General features: G+C 42.4%; 1 protein-coding gene across 5 annotated transcripts in view; it reads right to left on the bottom strand.

Moving 5' to 3' along the window:
• Positions 1 to 20189, bottom strand: part of DOT1L (DOT1 like histone lysine methyltransferase) — a 93135-nt gene that overhangs the window by 32724 nt on the left and 40222 nt on the right. For all 5 annotated transcript variants that reach the window (XM_054013355.1, XM_054013354.1, XM_054013353.1 and 2 more), the window contains exons 8-10: positions 8837 to 8892; positions 5246 to 5325; positions 1565 to 1633 (exon numbers count right to left, since the gene is read on the bottom strand). In XM_054013355.1, coding sequence (XP_053869330.1) covers positions 1565 to 1633; positions 5246 to 5325; positions 8837 to 8892 — 205 coding nt within the window. The remainder of the gene's footprint in view (positions 1 to 1564; positions 1634 to 5245; positions 5326 to 8836; positions 8893 to 20189) is intronic.

The raw sequence follows: 20189 nt of genomic DNA, 5'->3' as shown, positions 1-20189 counted from the left end.
AGTGAGTAAATCCTTTCCTAAAGCGGATATATTCAGTCATATTACATGGTGCTAATTAACTGCTCAGACAGACCTGGAAACACTATGGTCTAATTTATATATTTTAAGTAATTCTGTACTTTTTCCACATATCACTCTTGAGTTTAGGTAAAAATCTGTGACATGCAAAATGCATTTTTAGGATATACAGTGCATTGTTTTTATTCTTCTTGCAGAACCTCAAGCATTCTGGAGTAAAAGTAGCTACATAGGGCTTTCAATCTGACAATGAGCCCAGCTATGCTTCCAAAATAACCTGTTCCAGGAACCCACTGACAATACAGCTACAACAGTATAGACAGGGCCTTAATTTTGTTGGAAAGGGGTCACATATCCAGGCTAAAGCTTTGACTGTAACCAAGGCCTTAAGCCTAGCTACAGAATACTGCTGGATCCCATCTACATAAATTGTAACCACCAAATGCCTGCGTGAATGGCATGACTGCGTCGGAGAGATTACAGATACTTATTTCTGCTGAAAGACGCTGATCCAACAGAGTCTGAATGTATATGAACATTATATACGGACAAATCTGAGGTTTAGGATACAGACAGTATGATCACTAGTTTAACCCAAAGTCTCCCCTCTCTCCATACCCCATTTAATAATTTTTTCTCCCCCTCAAGAAGAGGAATTAAGAATGTCCCAAAGAAGCTGGATTACAAAGAGCTTTAAAAGAAGGTAACATTACTGTCACCAATGTGGAAGCAGAGAAAGAACTGACAGGAAGGGGATGCAATGCATGACAGTTCTTTCTCTGCTTCCACACCAATGCAGTTTTATTAACTAAGCATTTAACAGGACAGATTTTAAAAGCAAAGCAAAACAGGAGGCAGACTGTGCCAGCTGTGTCACATCAGGGCAAAAACTGGTGAATAAAAATGTTTTGGGGAAATCTGGTCAGATGAATGCACGAAGGACCACAGAGCAAAAGAAGGCACTTTCCTGTTATGTCGGGGAAATGCAGATTTTGGTGCCATGAGTTCTAAGTAGAAAGCATTTCCCTAAAAGCTACCATTTTTTTAAAAAGCCATTAAGATTGGAATGAGGCCCAGGCTTAGAACACTTGCAGGCATATTTATTTGATATTATATTTCCCATGTAAATTAGAAATTGGATGAGATTAGGTCCTGTAATTGAATTTCCACACTTTCTCTCTGTACCCTATATTTGAAGGTCATTTCCTCTGAGGCCTTATCATCTGAATTCCTATAGCAGTTTGTTTTTAGGGAAAGTAAACTCCTTTGCAGAGGGTTTGTGAGAGGGAGCCATTTTGGTCAGCATGCAGCAGGCTGGATAAGATTAAGTGCTGATGACAAACTTTAGCTTTTAATATGCACGGTCTCATCAATACTTCGAGAGCTGTGACACGTCTCTGATATTTGGAAGGCGCCTGTCAACCTGGTGTTTAACTTTAACATACAATAGTAGCTTTCTACTGAGCTTTTCCCCTTAAAAAAAAAAAAAAGTTATATATTGACCACCAGACAGTCACATTTAAGCAAAGAGAAAAGCCAATCTTACCACTCAAGTTTCGACTGTTTATTCTAAAGTTTAGAGGTGCAAAAGGCTTTGAGGACACGATTCTGCCACCTGGGAAAAAAGATAAGTGATCCAGTTACCACTACTCTTTGACAAAAACCCATTGGAGAAAGTAGGGGCTATATACTGCTTTATACTTCGTACCAGAATAGCAACCAGGAGCAATTGCACTAACACCACTGAGTCACTTTAAAAAAGCTTGGGGGGGGGGGGTTGTTTTTGGTAAAGATATAAAAAAAATAACCACGGACAACATCCAGGCTATTCCAATAAGGGTACCACCAGGCAGCCCTTAGATAGGGCTTTCTATGTACACATCTCAAAACATTCTAGAAAGTAAAATTATCCCCATTTTACAGTGGGGAAAATATAAGCACAGAGGCTGTGACCCAGGAACCTGTTACTGGCAAGTGGCACGCAGGAGGTGCAGAGTGGTTAAAGGAATCTCCTGAGTGTGATATTGACATTCTAGCTTACTAAAAGAGTGTCATCGGAGGTCTCACATAAAAGCTGATGTCACACTGATCAGCAACATCATTGCAAACCCCAAGCACGCATATTATGCAAGGAGTCACGTGTATATACACTGAAAATTATGTTCTTAAATTCTATGTCTAGGGGCTAATCGCCACCTGAAAAACAGGTTATCCAATTGTGTGTTTAAATGTAAATTAAATATTGTATAGTTCTCAGGGGCTCTCCATCCAACAGTCTGAACTGAATGCTAATGAAGGATTGTGAGAGAGAAGTAACGGGGGGTACGGGGAGGACTTGGGCGAGTGGGCGTGTTTACTCATCAAAGGTTTGCTCTGGAATATTCGGGGATAAAGACAACACCCTTGGCACTCTTCACTGAGGAAGTACATGGACAACAAGCTTGCTTTGTGAAAAAGGGGTCTTTAACTGGGTTTGGATAAAAATGAAGAGAACAGCAGAGGGTGGGAAGAGGTAATAGACTTCTTTAGACAGGAGGTTAACAGTTTCATCTGTAGAAAGTGTTATGATTTTGTTTTAAATGTAACCATGTGTTTCGAATATTCTTACTCACTATCACTTGAATCTCTGATCTTTGGGGGGAGGGGGGAACATTCTTGGTTTCACTATAAATGTATCTAAGTGCTGTGGTGTGAAGCAAAGTGGTGATCTTGAGGTGAATCTTACAACCTGTTTGGGAACAGTACACTTGGTAATTCAGTGAGCACTCAGTGGAGAAGGGGCTGGACACTCACAGGGTTCAGGGGTTCCCATCACTAGTTTGTGCAGAGGAAGTGACAGTGCACAAGGCAGCGCTTGTGTTGCCAGAGGCTGGTGGTTTCAAAGAACTGATCCGCACAGGAACAGGCAAGACTGCTTTACATTAAGGGCAGGTGGTGTTGAGGTGCCTCACAACCCAGGATACCACCAGGGAGCCTCACAGAGATGAAGTGCCTTGCTGAAGGTCCTAGGAATGCAGGACCGCAAAGGATCTCCTGGGTCACTGAGTCCAGTCACCACAGTTAGAGTTGGGAAGAGAACCCAAGTCTCCTGATTCCCAGTCCAGTACCCCTACCTACTGGCACACGATGCCTCTATTAAATTAAATACAAATGAAAGCCCAACTCTGAAGTAAAGCTAGAGAATCAAACATACTGCAACTCTTCTGGCTTTGATTGGTTTGGGTCACAGCTATAATGTTATGGAATTTACTTATTTTATTTATGCCTAAGCTTGGCCCCACAGGGAATATTCCTGTGTAAGTATCACTTCCACAACTACTTAGAACTGTGACAGCCCACTCTACACATCTGCCTTACAAGAGCGGTTAAATAACTATTTTTGTAAGATTTGCCACAGCCAAGTTAAATTGTCACGTGTCTGAAGGGCAGGAACAAACTATCAAAGTAAAAGTACCCCAGCCAAGTTAAAGACCATCATGACATTGCTGGACATTTCCAACTGCTAGCTGTTACAGCCCAACTTCTCAGGCGAAAAAAACCCTGGGGATTTAACGGTAACACTTTCCATGTTCAACTATTACCCAATTAATACTCCACACCCCCGTGACATAGGTAAGTATAACGATCCCCATTTTAAAACAAGAGAAATGGCTGGATTGAGTGACTGCTCAGTGGCACAGTACAACTGAACTCTAGAGATTCTGGCTTCCAGAGCCATGCCTAATCCATGAGACCACATGGCCTCTCAAACTACAATTCACCTAATGAATTTAGTACTAGCTGAACATGCGGAATTGATCTTGTGGTGTGCCTATTCTAAAAATTAAACAAAACCAAAAACCCATACACCCCGGCGCAGTGAGTCTCTCAGCCTGGGTCAACTGACTGGGCTTATACTACAGAGCTAAAAACAACAGTGTAGCCATCTGGCCTCAAGCCGGAGCCTGGGCTCTGAGATCCAGTGAGCGGCATGGGTCTTGGAGTCCGAGACTCCAGCCAAAGCGGGACTGTCTCCACTGCACTATACTACGCATGTTTTGCCCTGTAGCACAAGCCCCAGTCAGTTGACCCAGACTCAGATTTGCTGCCACAGGTTTCTGTTTGCAATGTAAACACATCCTTGGAGACCGAAACCTTATCCCTGCCAGAAGAGAGACAGCAAGAGCAGAGGCAATGCAAATTGCCCCAGCCACCAGTGTCCTTAAGGCCTGACATGAAGGGCCACCTTTAGGAAGAGACGGCAGTCCAGTCTCCAAGTCCATTTAGACCTTGTCTATTTACTCAGACAAGAGGTAAAATCTCCAATTAGTCGCCATTGTGGTGGCTGACCATAAGGAACAGAATGGAACCCAACAACCTGGCTTCAGATGACTGTAAATACATCATCACCACCAACACAGAGTATCTGAACCCCACAGATAGATGCAGAAGGGTCAGTTTCCTCATTAATAACCCCCTGAACCATCTGAACCCAAGCATACCACCACTGGTATAGTTCGTAATAACCAGAAGAAAAAGTCACTAAACAAAACGAAATGAGACCAATCATTTTGGACAGTGAAATTGAGTAAAGTGTGAAAAGCAAACTAGGATGAAAAGATTAATGGTTTAGAACTTTCAGTGTTAATCAAGGGAAGTGGTTTCTCCATCTTTTCTAATCTGTGGGCAAATTCGTAGGACAAAGATCTATACCACAATCCTTCACTGTTTGGTTCTCAGTGCGTTTTTCTATAGAGCACAACAAAGACTGTAGTTTCAGAAGCACTGATCTAAGGTGTTAGTGCAGGTTAGGAATTTTTAAATATAATCTTAGTGTTATTTTAAGTACAGAACAAAGCTCTTTGAGCTTTAGATGTTGCCAAACTTGCATATAAATAGAGTATTTAAAGCTGAAAACCGCATTCAGGATTAAATATTCAAAAAATATTATGAGAGGTGCTACCATGGAAATGCCCTTCTGTCATAGAAACAATTTGCATACATATATGGTAGGAACATTTGAAACAACGCAATAGATCTTCTGGGATGTCTCATGATTCCAAAAGACTTTTAAACTGGAGGCTGGTTGCTAGAGATAGCAAATCAGGAACAGACAGCACACTGCAGCAGCTAGTAAACCCTGAATCTACTACTGCACAGAAAAACAAACAAACAAACAGCAGAATATTCAGCAGCTCCCACAGTGAACAGGAAACCAACGGAAAAGAGTTTAAGTTCGATGTGTTACCTTCCTTCATGTTTGCAAATCGCTCCTTCAGTTGGTGATCCACCTCAGGACCAAAGGCAAAATTATTCACAAAAATAACACTGCAAGATAATGGTCTAGTTATTAAATAGGAACAGACAAATGGCATCTTATTTTACACACACTGCTACCTCTATGCAATCAACTACATTTATGAATGATGCTCATGGTTCTGAAACAAGAGAACGCTATATACCCTGAGGACGTATAGCTATTTTACTCGAGAAACCGAAAATTTCTACTCGCACGCTAGACAAAGTAATAAGCTATAAATAGTCAGTATTCACAGTACTTATTTGCTGAAACGTTACATATGAAAAAGTATCATATTAGGACACTTCCATTCATCAGATCAGCAGTTTCTGCACCATGAATTCATAAGTTAAGAACTACACTAGCAAGTTTCACTATCATAATATTAAAAGTATGTTCATCATGCCTCCATAATGCCTGGTAGCCTTTTTACAGTGCATATGAACATACCTACTGCTAACATGTTTATGACACTTGTTAAATCAAACTTAAGGAGTGGTGACAGCCCATCTTGACAGATACCTATTGAATCCAATTATACCTTTGGTAATTTGAAGAAGTATTTACAAGTAATAATTTATTTACAAAGTACCCCTGCCCCCACAAATGATGGTGAAATTCTACAGGCCTTTTCACCAGGTTAATACTAAGGCATTTGTGTTGATAATCTTGTTCTCTTAGCTCTCTCTCAACAAGCCTTGCTGTCCCTAAGGCTGTCTTCGCTCTATCCTACACTGGAAACATTTAGGTCTTTCGTGGTGGAGGGATTTAATCTTGCAAGGGGCTCACTGCCCCCCAAAAATATTTAAGCCTTGAAAAGAGAAATCAAACAAGTTGCAAGAAGACATGGCCATGTAAAGATGAAAAGTGTCATGAAGTGGAAAAAAAGAGACCTTCAACCACAAGCAGTAAGAAACAGGACACATTACAAATGGAGAATACACATGTTACACTGGGTGTAACTTTTAAAGCATTTAACTTTGGGTCGGATATTGTGTTTCCAAATGTTTTCTATTCTCACTGGCTTCAGAGGGAAATAAGGATCCTTGACACCTCTCAGAAAATATTCAGCGCTTTGCAGGATCAAGCTCTTCAGGACTTTTTTCAGTCACTGCCATCTATTTTATAAGAATTTATTTCTTTGCAAGTGGAACTAATTTGGATTCTTCTTTCCCCTTCTGGTGTCTCCATACACCACACACTTAAAGGACACTAAGTTTAAGAGACGTAGCCAAAGCTATTTAAAAGCCACAATTAAAAAAAAAAATCTATGCCAATAAAAAAAAAGATCTTTGTTCTGCCCACACCTGCTCTTACAAATATGGGAAACTTTTCTGGCAAGCAAGGCCAGTATGGGCTCCTTTTATCCTGCTTCCCACCCCTATGCAAAAAAAGTCTCCTGAGCATGGCCACATGTATTAAAGTCACTAGAGAATTTTAAGGGGAGAAGGGGGAAAGAAAAAGTCCATGAAATCTTTTTTTAAATGTTCATTCTGCTGGAATATTTACTATGCACATTGGAGACCAAAATAACTTGACTTTCCCCTTAGTTGGTTTACTGCCTTTTCAGTGCAGACTGCTAAACCACAAGTGCAGACAGTATGAATAATATAAATGCCACACATCTTGCTTAAGCATCAGCGAGAGCTCAAATATGAACGAGAATTGTACTTGTGCAAAAGTGAACATGCATTTTTAAGAGTTTGAACTTTTGGAACTCTTATTATTATCTGCTTTGTTAGAAGCACAATTTAGACCAGGTAAGTGATGCTGTTGGATTGGGGATGGCGTCATAAAACCCTTTAACCAAAGGAAATAGCTAGGAGTGCTCTTAAAAATCCAAGTGGCTACTATCATCATGAAGGCCATCACCTAGGACGCTCACACTGCTTACAACAGAAAACGAAGGGGGAAATTTCACTTTATTAGGAAATTGAGCTGGGCCAAAATAGCAATTGATCAATCAAAAATTCTTTAAAATAGCAGATGCTGATCAATTTGCATTCACAAAAACTCAAATGACTAAGCTTGAGGATGAAAAATTAATTTTTTGCTTTAAGAACTTTTGTGGGAGGGAGGGGATGGTAGTGAGCTGGTAGGAAGACAATCAACTGCATACTATTCAAAGTAACAAAGAATAACCATCATTTACTGCCACAGATCTACCAGTGTCTCCAAGTGCAATAGGAGGCAATCTATAGCAGAGGTCTGCTCAGGGCTAGGCCTGATCTGAACCCAAGCCCGAGAGGGTCGAATCAATTTCCAACCTGAACCGGATGCATTCATGCTGCCGCTGCCTCCTCCCCCAGGGATAGCTCTCCTCCTGTCCTTGGAGTCAGTGTGGCAGTGGGTGCATGAGCCAGTGGCTGCATGCCCTGCTCCTGCCAGCAGCTGCCCCCATTGCATTGCTTGTGCTGCAGAAGTGAGATGTGCCCTGACTCCCCAGCGCACTCAGTCCATTGCAGTGTGCTTGCTGCTACGTAACAGTGGCCAGCAGAAGCAGGATATGTAGCCACTGCTGCACCACCCCATGGGCCGGAGGAGAACCAGCCCCACCCCAGCCAACACTGGAAATCAGGTTCCGTCGGGTTGCAGAGCTCTAACCTAAAGCCTATATTAAAAACTGTTCCAAAGAAATGGAAGAGAGCTGGAAGGGGTATAGAGGGGTGTGTGTGTGTAAAGATGCAAACAACTAATCAAGCAAAAGCAAAACCACACCACACTGCACGGCTGGAATAAGTCTGCCCACAAATTAAAAGGCAGCCCAAGAAGTCTAATTGGGATACATAATAAGGCAAAATTCAGCCTGGCAGACGCCTTTCCTGAGTGTGCTCTTAAACATGGTCTTGGAAACGGTCCATAATTTGCCACAGCCCTGAAAATTTTCAATGAGCCATTTTGTCAACTGTTTTCCATCTCTCCAAGAAAGGGGGTGGTCTAGGAGCAGATCTGCCATTAAATGTTTCTTTTCTATCCATCATGTGGTTCATGATTAGTGTCTACTAACAAGGCCCTATGACCATGAAACCTTTCACAAAAATTTAGGAGTGTTTTGAACCGTGACATTTCCCTCTTCAGCAGCAGTATGCTGCAGTTTAAAAAAGACTCCATCTCTATATACAGATCTTCAGTTTGGGTGAATATTCAACTATCCAAGAGGATCAATGCAACAGAATACCCAATTTCAATTAGCTCAGCCTTACTATCAAGGTAAGCAGTTGTATCAGCCACTCAAGCTGGTGCTTATGCAAGAGTCACTGACAGACTAAAGGAAATGCAAACACAGAAGGGGTCTACTCTAGCGGTGCGCGAGGAATTTATGCTGGGAACTCCAATTAATACTTCTGGGAATGCATGAAAACCCATTCCTCCAGTCAGATATCAGGCTCCCCATACTGCTAGCATGGAAGCTCACATATATGCTTTAAATATTAGCTATGGAAATTCTGTATTACGAGTTGGCCATTCTCCCAATTTCCATTATGATACACTGACAAATATTACAAATTCATAAAGCCATAATCAACTGTTCTACTGTACCTTGTGTTTGCAATTCTTTCTTTCCATTCTTCTGAGAGGAAGTCACCTCTTTCCAGCTATAAAAAAAATAGACAAAAATTTGAATGTCTCTTTCAGCTTTGTACATGGCAAGGCTAACATACTAGACTCAGTGATGCTGGTTATGAATAGGGCCACTTGAAATCTTCAGGAAATGCCTCAGGGAGAAAACTACCCCACATCCCTTCAAACAACTCCATTCACTCCCCAAGACAAGGGGACACCTCCCTTTCCACTGCCCACTCCCTATATCCAGATGTCCTTTTACCCTCAAGGAGGAGCTAATCAGTTACTTCCCACCATCCAAATATTGCAACACCACCAAAAGATTTTATTGACTCATTGGCTTCTCTACTGACTTATCACTGCAGTACCCAAGCTCATCACATACTCTAAATGAACGCATCTTCTCATTTTACAGATGGGGAACTGAAGCATGAAGATTTAAGCCAAAATCTGCAAACATGTCCACTAGTTTAGATTTCCTCAATGGCTGGGTGCTCACCTTGACACCCCCAGTACCTGATTTTTCAAGGATGCTGAGTGTCTTTAGCAACCATTGACTTCCACTGCAGTCAGCACAGAGCATCTTCACCAAAGGCACTACAGTGACACAGTTACGCCGATGTAGCGCTTCTAATGTAGACTTGCCCTAAGTTATCTTGATATTTGAAAGACTAACTTGTAGTATTCCGTGAAATTACAATATGGAATATTGCAAATACTAAGTATCAGAGGGGTAGCCGTGTTAGTCTGAATCTGTAAAAAGCAACAGAGGGTCCTGTGGCACCTTTGAGACTAACAGAAGTACTGGGAGCATAAGCTTTCGTGGGTAAGAACCTCACTTCTTCAGATGCAGGTAATGGAAATCTCCAGAGGCAGGTATATGTCAGTGTGGAGATAACGAGGTTAGTTCAATCAGGGAGGGTGAGGTGCTCTGCTAGCAGTTGAGGTGTGAACACCAAGGGAGGAGAAACTGCTTCTGTAGTTGGCTAGCCATTCACAGTCTTTGTTTAATCCTGATCTGATGGTGTCAAATTTGCAAATGAACCTGGAGCTCACTGAGCTCACTGAGCTCCAGGTTCATTTGCAAATTTGACACCATCAGATCAGGATTAAACAAAGACTGTGAATGGCTAGCCAACTACAGAAGCAGTTTCTCCTCCCTTGGTGTTCACACCTCAACTGCTAGCAGAGCACCTCACCCTCCCTGATTGAACTAACCTCGTTATCTCCACACTGACATATACCTGCCTCTGGAGATTTCCATTACCTGCATCTGAAGAAGTGAGGTTCTTACCCACGAAAGCTTATGCTCCCAGTACTTCTGTTAGTCTCAAAGGTGCCACAGGACCCTCTGTTGCTTTTTGCAAATACTAAAATAGCTGCATTTGGTTAATTAAGGAAAGTATTTCCAATGGGGCTGGTTATGATAGATGTCTAGTATACTCAATTCCAGAGGCCACCCGTTCCACTGTAATATCATGAAGTTCACAACGAAACTAAAATTGGACAGTTTGCTCTTCACCCACACAAGCCAAGTACCAATGAACAATTTGCTTGCTTTGGAAGCAGACTTCACGGTCCAAATCCAAACTGCTAATACTGTACTGTTGCTGTCATAGCTTTTAGTTATCTTAGCCTGCCTGAGTTGCCATCTGATTTTCTAGAAATTGTAGCCACCAGTATTACATATGGTGTCAGTCTGGGAGCGATTCCTATAAAATTCAAGCCTCCCTGAATATAATAGAACCTTATAATAAATAAATAAATAAAAGTTACTTCTGTTCCCAAATCAACACATTGAGTTGATGGAACCTGAACTGCAGTCTGCACACTACAAGCGTTGAAACACAGAACCTTTATTCGATTTAACTGTAAACAGAGTTTCACTATACTCAAGATCCCTAGCAGAGTCCACTGGACACTGTTCTACTACTGAATATCTACTGGCTCATGTAAAATATCAGGTCTATATTTTCTGTGATTTGTTTCAAGTCTAAGTCCAATTCCACCAAAATTTAAGGCCTTCTTATCCCTGAGGAAGACCATCATAGACCTTTGTCTACACTGAGGACAGTCTCTAAAAAGAATTCCAGAATTGCTAATACTGGCACAGCTCCCCTTGGTGTTAACCATGTTGGGAGCGCTGGATGGGTTGTCGGCATATTTAACATGATTATGTAATTCTGTGCAGAGTTATCTAAACGATGTGATGTTAGAAACACCAGCAGCTTGTCTATATTAGGGTGCCCAACATCACTAATACCAGTGGAGCTGAGCCAGTGTTGTCAGAGGTGGGAAGTTTTTAGAAAATTCCCCAAGCATAGACAGGGCAATAGAGTAGTCCTCTCTTCCTGATGTGGAGATGACATCACAAAAATTCCCAACACCAGTAATTCACAGTGAATATTACAGCGGGTGGTATACAGTCTCAGCAACTAACACAGTGCTGGGATCCCTTCCACTTGTAGAGGGCAGGAGTTTACAAAATCTTACAGTAAGCAACAATAAGAGTGTATAACGGGATAAACATCAATCAGACTCCAAGGTAAGAGAGTGAATAAGATTCTTACAGCCCTAAATTAGAAGCTTTATAAATGAAAGCAGCTGGTCAGAAGACGAACTCCAAAATGCAAATGGAGCTATCATTTCTGTCTCTAACCTCTAGGCTAAAATACTCATCGTAAGCACAATGCCTACAAACCCATTTTATAATCATTCAGTTCCGTTAAATACAAGATTAACTCTACCTTAAATCCATTCTCTCTTATTGCAGAATAAACTTCATTTTAGGAATTGGAATCAGATGGGAAGAGGAGCTAAGCCAAAAACTCCTGAACATTTTTAAAGGCTAAAACAATCATGCGACACCAGAGAGGCTGGTAAATACATTAGTCAAACACACACTTAAGTACATACATTTTTTAGGCTCTGCCGCCACCACCTAAAAGGACACTTTCAATTTAATTGTCTGAAAGACTTGCACACTTCTGTCTGAAAGTCTTATCTATCATTGTTACAGGTTAGATCTCAAATGACTAACTAAAAGACAGAGGGCAAAACAAGTCTCTGTTTCTGTTTACTTTGTACATTTGACATCAATGTGTGTTGAGTCAGTTTCACGGTTTCCCCACGTCTAGTCAGTTTCTCCGTTTGTGTGGACCTTTCCAAGAATAACCCCGAGAGAAAGCACAGACTATAAAGCCAACCATTTAGTTGGAGGACTCAGGGCTGGAAGTAGCATCTGAAACTATGTTTAAATTATTTATTTAAACTGATTACATTTCAAGTAAATGTACACAGCCTGTAAAAAGGGCTGTGACCTAACCGTATATCGATTCATCTTGCCTATGCAAACAGAAAAAGAGTGTTTTAACCAAATGAAGGAATTATGTTTTAACTCTGATAAGCCACATACCAGGGTTAAACATGAAAATGTTTTTCCTGTCTACCCCAGCCAAGTAGCCGCCATATTATAATTCAAGCGAACCATGTTCAAACATGGTTATTTTTATATTGTAGAAGCTAACCCACATTTAGCCAGTGCTTGGGTAAAATCCGCACCAGAAATGGGAAACTGCCCTTAAAAGAGGTAGTCATTTTGGCCTCATCTACACTACAAAAATAGCCATGTTTAAATATGGCTGTGGCCCAACTGTGTTATAAAACAGGGGTTCTCAACTTTTTTCTGAGTTCCCCACCCCCCCACCCCCCACACAGACATGCTATAAAAACTCCACGGCCCACCTGTGTCACAGTAACGGGTTTTCTGCATATAAAAGCCAGGGCCGGTGTTAGGGGGTAGCAAGCGGGGCAATTGCCTGGGGTCCCATGCCACAGGGGCCCCCGCAAAGCTACATTGCTCAGGCTTCGGCTTCAGCCTCGGGGTGCAGGGCTCAGGGCCCGGGCTTCAACCCCATGTGGCAGGGCTTCGGCTTTCTGCCCTGGGCCCCAGTGAGTCTAATGCTGGCCCTGCTTCATTGCCCCCTCCCGAAACCTGCTTGCAGCCCCCGAGGAGGCCTCAGACCCCTGGCTGAGAACCACTGTTATAAAAGTTTCTTATCTCCAGTTAGTAGGTAACTGGTACATTTCTCAATATGGAAGCAAGGAAGGGGACTCTGCACCAGTGATCCACCACCACTTATTTAAAAGTAGTGTGGAAATTATGTGATGCATGAGAACATAAGAACAGCCATACTGAGTCAGACCAAAGGTCCATCTAACCCAGGGTCCTGTCTTCCAACAGTGGCCAATGCCACGTGCGCCAGAGGAAATGAACAGAACAGGTAATCCTCAAGTGATCCATACCCTGTCACCTATTCCCAGCTTCTGGCAAACAGAGGCTAGGGACACCCTCCCTGCCCATCCTGGCCAGTAGCCATTGATGGACCTATCCTCCATGAACTTATCTAGTTCTTTTTTGAACCCTGTTATAGTCTTGGCCTTCACAACATCCTCTGGCAAAGAGTTCCACAAGTTGACTGTGCGCTGTATGAAAAAATACTTCCTTTTGTTTGTTTTAAACCTCTGCCTATTTCATTTGGTAACCCCTAGTTCGTGTGTTATGAGAAGGGATAAATAACACTTCCTTATTTACTTTCTCCACACCAGTCATAATTTTATAGACCTCAATCATATCCTCCCTTAGTCGTTGTCAAACCATTTATGGACTTATATCCCTACTGTAGCAGTATCCCTCCAGCCAACAAGGCGGGAGAACTGCCTGCTGCGAAGTTTGATAGTATGAGATGCTTTTTAATTATTATTTTGGGAAGTGAAGAGAGCTAACCACCCATCATCCCTCAAGTCATAGTTCCCTAGTAGTGCTACTGACCTTCACCAGCCCCAAGGGAGAACGCAAGTATCCCCAAAATCACTCTCAAATTGAGATCTCCCAACAGTACCCAAAACAAGTGGCACAAACAAGAATCCCCAAGTTTCATTTGGAACAAGAACCGGTAAGGAAATTTGAGCTCTTCCCGGGTAATTAAACAGCTACACAGCCAGCTTCTGATGGGTTATTGCATAGCTTAAGTACAGAATGCTGTACGGTCGAGGTCACACAGGAAAACCACAGCCTGTCAGTGTGAGATGGCAACAGCAGTAGGGATGCACTCTGTCTCTTCCAATCAGTGTACCCACCCCCACAGTGCTCTCTCTCACACATAGAAATTTAATCTCCTTAGTGAGTGAATAATGAATGGAAAGGACCATCTGTAATGCAGATATTTTCATCTGATTAGACAACGCAGGGGACCTGCTTTATCTAAACGGATAATTAGCTCACTAAAATCCATTTCAGAGAGCAGCCAGCCCCCATTGTTTCTAAATTTAGAAGCAGAGGCAGGTTTTCCCTCCCGTTTTCAGACAGATAGGTTGGCTCTTCAGAGACTGCAGGAATTGCTCACAGTAGCTGATGTCTCCAACTCAAAGCAAACTGGCAGGTCACGCCCATAGGAAGCAACAAGAAACGCTACTGCAGGTCTATATTCATTATAACAGATAACAACAGCTGCTTCTGAAGCCCAAGTTCCCCTTCCCAGAGCTTTGGGCTCCAAAATATAACAGCAGCTAACATTCTCTCCTCAGACCTGCGTTGGAACGCTCTGTGGTAAAGCTCTGACTGCACAATGCCATAAATACACAACGTCTCATTCTAGCAGTCTCAGGGCAAAGTGCTTGGCTCACAAAAACAGTTAATTCTGCCTGGAAAAGTACACATGGTTATTTTTAAGCCCCTGTTCGTTGCAAAAATAACTAGAGGCAATAATCCAAACCTCTGAAACGTGGCATCATGTCAAAGCCACAGGGGACGTTTGGAGGGCTTTTCAAATACCAAAACATCGAGTTTCCCGCTGAAATAGGGCATTCAAAAATATCTAGGACAAATACACATCCTGCCCACACCCTTACTGCAGAGAACTCACCGTTAGGCAATGGAAGCTTTTAAGCACAGGCAATGACAGTTATGTGCCTACAAAATACATCAGTGCAAGTCATATCAAGGAAGCTTGAGATACTGATTAGTACTGTACAAAACTCACTGTTTTTGTTCTGAAGCAAGACTTTTGTGAAAAAGGCAACACATGGCATCCAGGACACACCCAAGCCTACCAGAAAAGCTAGGTGAGGCCTGCAGGCTACAAGAGAGAGGGAGAAAAGACACTGCTGTAGGGACTACACATATTAATGCACCCAAGCTCATTTGTGGGGTTGGGACGGGGTGAGTAAATACCTAGGCAAGTGAGATTTCCTTCTATGATACAGTCTGCTTGAGTGAGAGGGATAAATCAAGTGCACAACTCCAAGCAACCATTAGACCTATCTTCAGTCTCAGTGAAATTTGGAAAGTTAGACTCAGACATATATTATAATACACAGTGCTGCCACGAGTGCAGGGGACTAGACTAGATGATCTCGCAAGGTCTCTTCCAGTCCTACGATTCTCTCATCTGGATTCCCTGTTCTCCATTCCCAGCCCTCGGACCTCCCATACCAAAAAGTGTTGGGAAGGCTGGATAAAGAACGCTATGATCCAATCCTCTCTTGATTTTAAAAAGCCAAAGCCAGACAAACAAGGTTTTGCAAAATAAAAGTGAACCCTAGTTTTACCCTCATCTTTAACCACATTTACACCAGTGTTCACATTGGGTTTAAAAGTTCATTAAGGCAACTCTGGAGCAACTCTTGCCGTATGGATGCCAAAACACCACTACAGTCCAGCAGGGATTTGGGGATTACAAATGGCTACGGTTGGACTCCATGGAAACTTGTTTAACGCCCCTGGAGGTGGGAGCAGGAAAGATTACACACTGTATAACACTGACCTACACCCCTGCCATACCTTGAGAGTCTGCATGTTTTCCTTCACTTGACGCCAAGGCTCAGGCATTGGAAAGAATTTTCCCCTATGGCTAGAGCAAGCTCTTTCTGGCAGAAGGGAAGAGCAGGGGAATTGCTCTGTCATCAATCCACACCAAACCAGAAAAAGCTAAGCCTTTCCCCATACTGAAAATCAGACGTGTGAATTTGGCATCTTCTTTTCCCAGCCAGCTTTGCAAGTTTGCACACAACTCCTCTCCTGATGTACACGTATCACTGAATGAACCCTTTCCTATTAGGGAAATGGTAAGACAACAGGTGGGAGGCATTTGAGGACACAGAACTCAATACAGAGATACTCTGGGAAGAACACTCAGGCACTTTTTTCTAAGTGGCTCCTCAAATGTTATGTCCTATATACCTGGATACTCTTCTGAATTTGGATCCACATGGGGATATTTACATTTGGAAACTATGAAGTACCATAGGTCTGTGTTAACTGCAATACTGAGTTTTTAAGCTTTAGTTTGATAACTGACCATGTGCAGAAATTCCCCAAGACTATGTAATTATCCAGTTCTAATCACCTAAGAAAAACGCTATTTCCTTGGGACAACAGTTACCCTGAAAAAAAAGTTTGACATTAACCTTGCAAACTTTCAAGGAACTAGTTCCAGTTTCATGGAAATAGACCCTAGAAAATGTTCTTTTAGAGTCAAAAACAAAGAATTAATAGATAATGAATGGGGTTTAGGTTTGTAGCGGAACACTCTTGTCCAAAAGACTCAAGCGACCCACAGCGGGATACGGTGTCCTAAGCAACAATGTGAAGGCACTAATAGCCCCAGATGGTGGGTTTTTCCAAGTGGTATATATTTTCACAGAAAAGAGAGAAAAGAGCAACCTTTCTCCTCCAATTTCTCCAGTCTTCTGCTCTCTCCTGCCCAAAATACCTTCAAGTTTCAGTGATAACCCATTATTAGCAGCTGTAGCTCAGCAAGTGCCTTGGACTCCAAAATGCCTCAAGATGTTTTGCACCAGCTGGAGAACTTTACAATGCAATTATCGACTGAAAAGTGACAATGTTAAAATGGCATCTGCTTACTCCACAGATCTGCCTCTGTAGGTATTCTGACTGTGTAAATTCTGTATGCTGACTCTTCTCACTAAACCATATTTTATTCCTTTTTATTCTTGTTAGCACTGGAGACCAAATGCAGTGGGAATGCAGAAGAGCAACCTAGATATTTTGTTTACTTATTTGTTTAGGTCTGTGAATCAACAGAATTCTTAACTGAGTTCTGATTTCAGAATCCATTGCTGCTTCTGAGGCTCCATCCAGAAGAGAGAACAATTCAGTTCTCAAATTCCAGGCCACATTTGAGGGACTGGACTAGGGAAGAGCCATCACCAGACTTGTAAACGGAGCACACTGGATATGGAGTCAATGTGAACACCAAGATGTTATTCTGTCAGTCATTTTTCAGAGTACAAACACAGAGCCAGTTGCACTAGACTCGAACTATGCATACCTAGCTGTGAACAAAAAAAAAAAAAAAAAATTCAGGCAGGAGGAACAGCAGGATTTACTACTGTCTCGTGTCTGTCACACGTTTGACTTTTGGAGCAAGGCAGCAACGATATGCATGAACTTAATACCACTGTCCAAATAATTCATACAAAGCAGCAGCTAGGATCAGAGACTTGTTCCCACGAATTTCTGCCAATCTTTCCCTCTTCCTCCCCCCCAACTTTTTAGTCTTCTGAAAATATTTAACTTTATAATTTTTAATCCAGTTGCATGGAATGGAATTTACACAGTTAAAATCTACAGAGAGTCCTGTGGCACAGCTTTTGTGGGTGAATGCCCACTTCGTCGGAGCTTATGCTCCAATATATCTGTTAGTCTTAAAGGTGCCACAGAACTCTCTGTTGCTTTTTACAGATCCAGACTAACACAGCTACCCCTCTGATAGTTAAAATCTAGTTGGTCACAAACTACTCCAGTCCTTAGTCATACTGATGATGCTTGTCACCGACTGGGCTCTCGAGAACCCCCTGAAAACATCTAAAGCGCTCCTTCTCGGAGATAACGGGTGGTGGTAACCAAGCCATTTTACAAGAAGCAAAAGAGGGCTCTCAAGTGCAGTTGCATTGCCTATCACCACTACATTCCATACACTCAGATGAAGCTTTTCAGCCTTGTGCCTTCCAATGCATTCTAGTCACGGTGGTAACAGCCTGTATTACTACAGAGGTAATAGATGGAATTACTGTCTTACTGCCAAAGACAAGATGGCTTCTCAGCATGTTGCCATGTGGGAGAACTAAATATAGAAGGATTTGTGACTCATTTCCATTACCCAATGTCCATGCCACAAGCATTATGGAAAGAGTCCATTGCAATCCACCAAGAAGTGCATATCCTTAGCTAAGATATGTTGACTTTGGGGGAAATTGTTCATTATCTGATTCTTGTCAGGGTTAGAGATACACATACATATACTGTCAGCAGATTAGTGATGAAAAAGATGTTAGAAGCCAAAAAAAAAAGAGCGAGTAAAAATGAGAAAATTTTCAAACCTAGTTGACCTAATGTTAGACTCCTAAATCCGTATTTAGGCATCTATTTAGAACAGTGGTTTTCAAACCTAGACTGTTCAAACTATTTTTATTGGCCACCCCTTTCACACAGCAAGCCTCCGAGTATGACCCCATGTATAAATTAAAAATGAGAGGGAAGTAATCTCATTTAACGGGGGCTCGGGGCTGCCAGCCTCACGGAGCTGGCCACTCGAGACCCCCATGTAACCATCTTGTGACCTCCTGAGGGGTCACAACCCCCCAGTCTGAGAACCCCAATATAGAAGGTGACCTGATTTTTAGTGGTGCCATGAACCCCAGCTGTCATTGACTTCAGTGGGAGCTCAGCTGCTCCAAAGTGTTGAAAAAGCAAGACACTTATTTGGGAGCCTAACTTTAGGCACGCAAGTTTGAAAATTTTGGCCTCAGTCCTTGCCATTGGAGGAAACATTATAAAAGCCAAAGAACTGAACAAAAATAAGCAGTCTTGTTTCCATTATAGTGTCAGATTCTGCCACATGTAATATACAATGTGGCAATACTCATAGCTGAATGCAATGAATACATATTCAGTATTTCAGTCTAGGTTCCTTCCCTAGTCTTTAAATTACATGGATCATAAGTGAAATATCTTCAGTAAATATTTCTTTCATATAATGCCAGCTGGGTAGCACCCTGGAAGACTGCCATATGGCCATTTCCTGGGAAGGAAGGCCTGCATACAGTTTCACAGCAGGAAAGAGTTTGCAGCCTTGACATTAATCCAACTGCAAACTACTCCTACCATGGAATCAGCATATATCTAAAGGAACAGTGCCACCAGGGCCGGCTCCAGGCACCAGCCTGGCAAGCAGGTACTTGTGGTGGCCGCTCCGGAGAGGGGCGGCATGTCCAGGTATTCAGCGGACGGTCCCTCACTCCTACTGGGAGCAAAGGACCTCCCGCCGAATTGCCGCCGCAGATCGCCATCGCGGCTTTTTTTTTTTTTTGGCTGCTTGGGGTAGCCAAAACCCTGGAGCGGCCCTGAGTGCCGCACACTATATGTCAGTTTCAGCAAAGAGATATTTTGAGACAGGCAACATTGTCACCTTAATCCAGCAGATGGCCTACTTCTCAAGGAGAAATAGGAGAGCCCTTACATTACAAGGCTGGTCACTGGATATTAGAGTATTACGAATCTTGAGTTCTCTGCAAAGGAAAATTAACGTATCCCGCCTTCATGCCAAAGCTTGGCTACCAATAAGAGGCCATTTGAGAATATTGGGAAATTCAAAGGCAAGTGGACCAAACTGGTCCAATAGCTTAGCCGTAGAGCTCTGTGCAAAAAAAAAAAAAAAAAATTACATTAAGAGACCATGATCTGTTTCCTGGTCAATTGCTCCCAGGCTAGGAGTGCTGAAGCGGTAGCTAGCTGAAATCTCAGAGAAGGGAAGATTCCCTTGAATCACGCAATGCCAATTCCTTGGAATGATTAGGGAACAACACTGACCCAACTCAACCCTCCTTGACTAGAAGCATGGCAGCTATGGGACCTGAAACATTTTTTTTTTTTTTTTTTTTTTTTTAAAGGGGAGGTTGGGATAAAGACACAAACAAGCAGGGGTATTCTCAGGGTTCTGAGAGAGCCACCAGAGAACAGGATTACATGAATTCGTCACAGGTAAATGGCTAATCACGGAGCAATTTTCTTAAAAATGGCTGAATGTGGGAGCAGAAAACAGCCTGAGTAATGAGAGCTTATAAGAAAGTCTTCCCAGAATTTCCGCAAGCCTCAATAACATTCCCAATAACACACACCAAATGTCAAGCGAGTCAAGAGGAGGGCTCTGGGAGGATGTATTTTAGAGAGCATTGCTCAGCAGCGAGATAAAGGCCAGGGGAAGCTGCTTCCTGGCTGGGGAAGGGGAGGAGGGGGACCTGTAAAGTC

The sequence above is a fragment of the Malaclemys terrapin genome, chromosome 24, assembly GCF_027887155.1.
Source record: "Malaclemys terrapin pileata isolate rMalTer1 chromosome 24, rMalTer1.hap1, whole genome shotgun sequence".
Lineage (NCBI taxonomy): Eukaryota > Metazoa > Chordata > Testudines > Emydidae > Malaclemys > Malaclemys terrapin.
This window is presented reverse-complemented; position numbering and strand designations above follow the sequence as displayed.